Here is a 6,992-nt window from a genome sequence, read left to right on the forward strand (position 1 = left end):
TATAGTTGTCGTGAAAGAAATGGACGTGTTTTTGGAGAGTGGAAATACCCTGGTTTCAAATTCATTTCAATTGAACACTCCTGGAACGCAACATGTTAGACTGGTTATGCCTTGACAAATGAGTAATTGTTTTGATATTGACTAACTACAAACAAGCGTAAAACGTTTACGGAAAATCTGCTTGTTATTTTAGGGACTGTAACGACAACTTGAATTTGAACAGGATATCATCCGTTTACATGAAGTTTCACCAGTGCTCATGAGTGCTGTGTGCATTCCCTCCCACTGACGTCAGTCACAAACAATCAGCTGTCTGTCAAGTGCACTGAATACAGGGATCTACCGGAATAAACGTGCCTGTTTACTTGTTCCCTTAGTATTAAGTAGCAGTAACGTCCGCGAACTGCATTAATGGTTTACTAGTAGTACACAGCATCTTATCGATAATTCTATTTTCGTGCCACAACAAACAAAAAACAAATCAGAGAAGTGACGTTTTATTGCATCCTTCTTTGTCGCCAATTGTGATCATGTACAAACGCTACTCGACAAAGGCAATGCCAATGCACAACACTAAATATACATAACTCTGAGTACGTAGACATGGACAAATAATATGTGTATTTATAGTATATACCGGTAACGTATTCAAATCTATGTACACTGATGTTTACCTTCACATACTATACATGGATAATGATGGCGGAGATATTTCTATTCCCCTACCCTTTCTGTTATTGTTGATAGGCTGTTAGATTGTGCCGCTATCTGTACTAAACTACTATTTTTCCTGGCCTCTCCTTCCTTTTCACTGTTTCCGGCTTCCTCCTCCATTTTGTGTTTGGAAGAGAGTCTTTTCAGTTTCCCTCTGGCCTCAGCTTCCAGCTCTCGACGACTTCTTGAAACGACGGCGCTTCTCAAGGATCCGCGCGCCTTGGATGGAGACATGTCCTCTACAGACGCCCCCACCTTTCCCGTGCTCTCTTCTGTTACTGTACCGGAGGCGCTGGTTACTGTGCCCGCGGTGTTTGTGAGGGACGTACCGTCGGGGTCGGTTCTACCTTCGGGCAGCCTGAGGAGGATGGTGGAACAACAGGCTATGCCAGTCCCGCGGTTGGGATATGACGCTACTGTGATCCACTCGTCTGTACCAACATCGTAACATTCCACATGGTCTACGATCTTGTTGGAGCTCCAGTCATAACCACCTGTATAACGGAAATGTGAAGTTTGTTTGTTTGTTTGTTTGTTTGTTTATTCAGGAAATTCATTAGTGATAATCATCATAGTTACTATCTTTCCTGGAGTCCTATTCTTTTTGAAAATCTACGACATTCTAGCTCACCGACAACGTATATCTTCCCGTCCAGGGTCGCACAGCCGGCCTCGCTCCGGGGTACGGACATGGGGGCCAGTCTTGTCCACTGGTCAAGGTTGGGGTTGTAACTGTCCACTACGTCAACCCCCACCACGGTATGACCTTTAAAGAAAGTGGAAGAAAAGTGAAAGTGATCTCGAACCATTTTCGCTCAATGAAGAGCTATTCTTCCGCTGATCGTGACAGAGAAGACAAACACTATATACTGTACTATAAAATAGTGTATACTTCTTTGATATATAGTACTATAGACCCTGAGACTAGATATTTCCAATATTGACTTCTCCATAAATTTTTGCCCACTAATCGATTATTATATATTTGGAAACTAATAGACAACCCTTTATGCTCCTTCTGTCATCTAGAGGAAGAAACATACATTCATGTCTTCTGGGATTGCCCGCAGTTGATAAAATTTTGGGATGACATTAAATTTTGGTTTTATGAGAAAATAGGTCAACTTTTAAACTTAAATGCATTTAATATCATATTTGGAAATTTATCTCAGGGGGTCCCTGTTATATGTAATGTTATAATCTTGTTAGCCAAAACCTATATATACAAAAGGAGAAAGGCTGGTCATTTAAGTTTAAATTCCTTTACCAAATATGTTAACTTTTTTCAACAAGCAGAATATTTGATTGCAGCAAGAAGGGGAAAACTGGAAAAGCACAGGGGGAAATTGGGGACTTTATGTTTACAATAAGTTATTTTCAGTTGTGTTTCAGTTTTTCAAATGACACTATTATCTATGTTTTGATTGAAATTATGTTATTGAATGGATAAAGTTTTCTTTTGTATATGACACTTGTTACTGGACGGAGAAAGTTTTGTTTTATATGACACTGTTTCTATATGACAAGTTATGGTTTTTTTGTTGTTGTTGTAGTTGACATGAATTACTGACGTCAGTTTGTATATGACACTTATTTATGTTACTGAACTACTGACTGTGTTGTTTATGTTTCTGGATGGAAAATAAATGATAAAAAAAAACACTATATACAGTATTTACAGGTCCATTGTACCAGGGAGATTCCCTTAGCTTTTTTCGACAAGCAAAATGAAACACGGCTTTACGTCCCGTCATAAGGACTGCAACCCTTTCCAGTAACGTGCATGTCGGGTGAGTGACACAGCCGGGATTCAAACTCTGGGCTTCTTGGTACAGACTACAGAGACACTAACCTTTAACCACTGTCACACCTCCCACCAGGTAAAGCCGTCCTCCTACAGGCTGCAATGACGCTGAGAAGCGACTGGTGAGTAGGGGGCGCTTCTGTTCCCAGTGGTTGGTGAGGGGGTTGTAACGTTCCAGCTTGTTGGAGATTCTGTTGTGACCTGAACTCACAAAAACATCACGTATATGGATGAATGATGAATAGTGAACCTCCATCTCGCAAGAAAAGCTCAGCTATATTTTAAGGGAATTCCAAAAGGGACGTACAGTTCATACAGAAGTTGTAATTATGTTTCAAGAGAACGTGTTCACTAGTTCGTTGAATTCTTGGTTGGAAAATTACTTTGCCATCGATAGACTACAACATGACCAAATCTCGTGCACAGCAACAAAGAAAACAAGACTGGTATGTCTCAATGACTGTCAATGTCAGAGGAAGGATAAGCGCATTACCTGACCCTCCCATGGCGTACAGGCGACGGTTGTGCGTTGCCACGGCAACCTGTCTCCGCGGAGTGCTGATGGGAGCCACGTCCTCCCATTGGTCCACCTGAGGGTTGTACCGCTCCACGTTACACAGGCTCTCCTCGTTACTGACCCTGCCGCCTATAACATACAGGTGTAGTGCATACAGTTAGACAGCCTCTCATTGACTGACCCTCGCAACGTTGACGTACAAATAATATTTCATAGGACAGACACACCGTCGTTAGATTGACTCTCCTCCTTACTATTACTAACCTGAAACACACAGGTGTGCAGTCCGTTATAATAAGGGCAGGTACTAGCGTTATACACACAGGTCTACGTATACTTGTCGTCAAATGGACGACCACATTAGCATGGATGTTTTATTTGAACAGAGCTAGCTGGGTGTTGGTTGAAAACAAACTTTTTGCCTATTAAAACTATATGATTTGCCCTCTTCACTCATGAAAACAATGCCATTAGCGACTCTTTTACATAGCTAGTTTGGTAGGTTTAGTAGCTCGGTATCGGTGTAACTCGAATACCATTGACATGCCACGTCGCCCTGCCCATGACCTGAACACGTGAACTATGACACAGAGTCCCGCCCAAAACCTGTTTTCTCCTTTCGTGAGCAAGTGGGACAAGATTCCCCACGAGCCAGGTCTATTGATTCAGTTGGAAAGATCAGACGGGGCGGAGGGTTTCTGTGTCGTCTGTCGGTGCTGTCAATCACTCAAGCTAACGATGACTTCCTTATTGTATGTGCAGGGCTATTCTCAGATATAAGTACTGTATATGTGCTCCTGACACGTCCAGTTGCCTCTTCTGTGTTGGTACAAGTCGCGGAGAACCGCAATTTCGGCACCTGTTTTTCGGTGTCCTTAATTCGTCCAAACAGCTGTGGTGGTAACAGGTGCCCCCTAGCATCTGTGCTACGAATGTCATCTGGGAAGACCAAAGATAATTTATTCCGTAAGGGAGATCAGGGCTGGTAAAAATACCGTCCCTAAATGACCTAGATAGAGACAGTGGTCTCCAGCCGCTCGTGTTATTTAGGCGCGGGGTGCTAGCTAAGCTGTGGGAATGTGAACAGGGAAATAATTCTGGGTAAGGTCTCCGTGTACAGGGTCTCTGTAACAGGGACCGATTTATCAAGAAGCCTGGGTGTCTATCCTGTACAAACCAACAAAACAATACAGATTGCGAGGATGAAAAATAACTTGCAGTAAGGGATCGCTCTGCTTTGTCCCTATAGGTCCTATAGCTAACTCTTCTAAACTGGTGTTCTGTAGACTCAGTAGCAATAGTACTAGTGAGAAAGACAGAAGACAGAATAGACTTCGACTGTCATCTACAGACGGCAGAGACTAGACAACGTTCTAAAACAAAATTGAGCCTTACATTTCAATTTTTATTTTTCAGTTAACCAACCCGACGACGTATCAATCATTAAGTATAAGGTTACATTTATGAGGAGAATATTTGGATAGAGAACCAGAGCCATCTGTCGAAGAAGCTTTAACTGCAGCAACTCCGTGATGCATGGAAGTGACATACAGCATACGCTACATCTCTAACTTCCAAAGGATGACGTTTTGCCATACCTTCCTCAGTGCTCATAGCGCCCTGTCTATTACTAACAGCCATGCTGCTAGGCTGAGAGAAGACAACCTTGATATAGAAACAAAACTCCGTCTCACCTACTGCGTACAGGAAGTCGTCCAGCACACCTATCTGGAAGCTCTGTCGGCACCTGTTCATGTTAGCCACCGTTAACCATTCCCCTGTGCGCGGGTCGTACCGACACGCCGTGCACAGGACAGACTTGCCTCTCCCCACCTCTTCCCCGCCAACAATGTACACAAAGCCGCCTAGAACAGCAACTGAGGAAATAACACATCATTATGACATAGCATGACTGTGAGACTTGTCCAAATACGTAACATTACAATCTAATATTTTTGACTCAATAATTTCCTCCTTAGACCAGTACTACTGACGCTTAATCGGCGCGCGCCGGTTTTAACGACTCAAGTCTAAAGTGGGCCTAAGAGTAAAAATGACGGTTTCCGTTTTACCTTGCAAGTTGTCAAAATAAACCAATTGGCACTCACCAGAAAGCAATATTTTGACCAACTCTCGAAGTCCCAACTTTGCTAGCCAATCGACCTGAGCTCTTTGTTGTGTCGGATTGTTCATAAAATGCATAAAGTACGCGCTTCGGCTTACGCCGTAGTGCACCTAGCTTACCTGCGTGGTGATGTCTTGCGACTGTTTCCATCTTGGTGAAAGTCCTCCACCCACCGCTCGTCGGACTGAAACACGTGATAACTCCGCCGTTCTTCCCGGTACCGCCGATGCCGAGGACCGCCGGCAGTCGAACGGACGACCGCGGGTTTGTCCTCGGCGACTGGAGGATGCTCTGCCGTAAGGGCGTCAGGTGGTAGTGCGTGGCCTCCTTCACCAACTCCTGGAACTCCGGAACAGACATCAGAAAACCCACGGACTCCACACTGTCCACCACCTCGTTGGGTGTCATGAGGGGGAAGCGCACGTTCTCCATCAGACGTACCGCCCATTTCTGTCGTTTGGTGCTGTCCTTCTGAAGCCAGGCCACTACCGACTGGAACACCTGCAGTTCCCGCGTGACCCGCAAGTCGTCTCTGGCGATGAAGTCACGCAGTGTGTACCACTCCAGAGCCATGAATCCTGTCGTGTTCTTTATCTGTAGATCAGATGTGTTGCCTTTGTGACGTTGTTGGGGAATGTAGATAAACGAGAGTTTCTCTAGAATCAGACGTCAAAATCATGTCGCGATAAGAAGGAGGAATTGTATTCCGTCTATGCATATGCGCATATATGTGGTCTTATGATATTTGCGATACGTTTGGTGATGTCAGTACCTTTCCTGATATTGATTGCTATGTTGACTCAACTTGACTGTTTTTGATGATTTGAGAAACTGCAACCTTTTTTTCAGACAGAATAACTGATGTAACGATTGCCTTTCACCATCAATAGATGGTTATGTACACATTACAAAGGTTGTTGCGAAATCGTTGTAGTTTGAACATTCAGAGACATGGACGTTAGTGAGAGATAGATGTGCCTGTGGGGAAGTTTTGGACTCCCTACCTCATGACCACTTTCATACATACCTCCTCAAACCGATCTGCAGCGAACTTTCCTGAATCCTCCTTCAAGTCTTCTAGGTGATAACTGATAGCCAAGGACATGGTTCTCAGACAGTTCTCCAGGTTCAAGTTCTCCTTTAAGTACTTGGTGCAGGCCTGTACGGCTACTGTGTACTTCAAACCATCGGCCAACTCTAGGACGTCGAACACGTTGGTGCTGCTGAGGTTGAGTTTGGACGTGTACATGGACTGTATGACGTTGTCCGCCACTTTGGCGTGGACACCGGACAGGGTAATCTCAAACATACCGTCTTCATTCGGTTCTTGGTCCACCATGAAGACATTGCGGAAGTAGGCGCTATACGCCGCCAGGACCAACCTGTGCGCCAGGAAACTTTTGTCCTCTACAATCACGCATGCGTCCTGGAAGAAATCTTCCTTCCAAAAGTTCCGTGCGCCCGCTTGCAGCTCCTGTGGGTGGTCGTCAAGGACGACGGCGGTCGTCGGCTCCTCGGTCCTCTTCGGTTTCCGACCCGACGACGCTGCGGACCTGCGCGCCGATTGAGTCCTCATTGCCCGGAGTTTTTCGCGAAGACTCGTGTATGATTCGGCGGATCTTGATTCTATGAAGCTGACTTGTTTGGACGCCATTGCACAGCTTCGACATTGATAGTGTCGTCCTCTACTAAAATTGTTTTCTGAATGATGTTCTAGAACGGCATCGTCGTCGCCGTAGCAACTGCGAATTTAGAACACCATTGTAAGTATGTTCGACAAAACAACGTTGTAGTAGATCTATAAGGGTCAAAGAACCGGCCCCAGTCGACGC

The 6,992-nt window shown here is 44.7% G+C and overlaps 1 protein-coding gene across 1 annotated transcript; it reads right to left on the reverse strand.

Annotated features, from left to right (window-relative positions):
- Window positions 1-528: 528 nt before the first annotated feature.
- LOC136428059 (kelch-like protein 26) lies at window positions 529-6,857 on the reverse strand. Its single transcript, XM_066417315.1, has 7 exons — window positions 6,188-6,857; window positions 5,280-5,754; window positions 4,730-4,912; window positions 3,012-3,164; window positions 2,567-2,719; window positions 1,346-1,480; window positions 529-1,208 (listed from the first exon to the last, which is right to left on the reverse strand). Exons 1-7 carry the CDS (start codon window positions 6,812-6,814, stop codon window positions 715-717), a joined length of 2,220 nt encoding a protein of 739 aa, XP_066273412.1. The 5' UTR covers window positions 6,815-6,857; the 3' UTR covers window positions 529-714.
- Between the last annotated feature and the right edge of the window lie 135 nt (window positions 6,858-6,992).

The sequence above is a fragment of the Branchiostoma lanceolatum genome, chromosome 2 (assembly GCF_035083965.1).
Source record: "Branchiostoma lanceolatum isolate klBraLanc5 chromosome 2, klBraLanc5.hap2, whole genome shotgun sequence".
NCBI lineage: Eukaryota > Metazoa > Chordata > Leptocardii > Amphioxiformes > Branchiostomatidae > Branchiostoma > Branchiostoma lanceolatum.

Bases quoted from the DNA above. Each gene is read 5' to 3' on its own strand.
- LOC136428059 (XM_066417315.1), bottom strand. From the start codon at position 6,814: ATGGCGTCCAAACAAGTCAGCTTCATAGAATCAAGATCCGCCGAATCA. The intron at 4,913-5,279 runs GTAAGCTAGGTG...TTATTTCCTCAG, and splicing joins CGCAAGACATCACCACGCAG to TTGCTGTTCTAGGCGGCTTT. The intron at 3,165-4,729 runs GTGAGACGGAGT...TGTATGTTATAG, and splicing joins CGACTTCCTGTACGCAGTAG to GCGGCAGGGTCAGTAACGAG.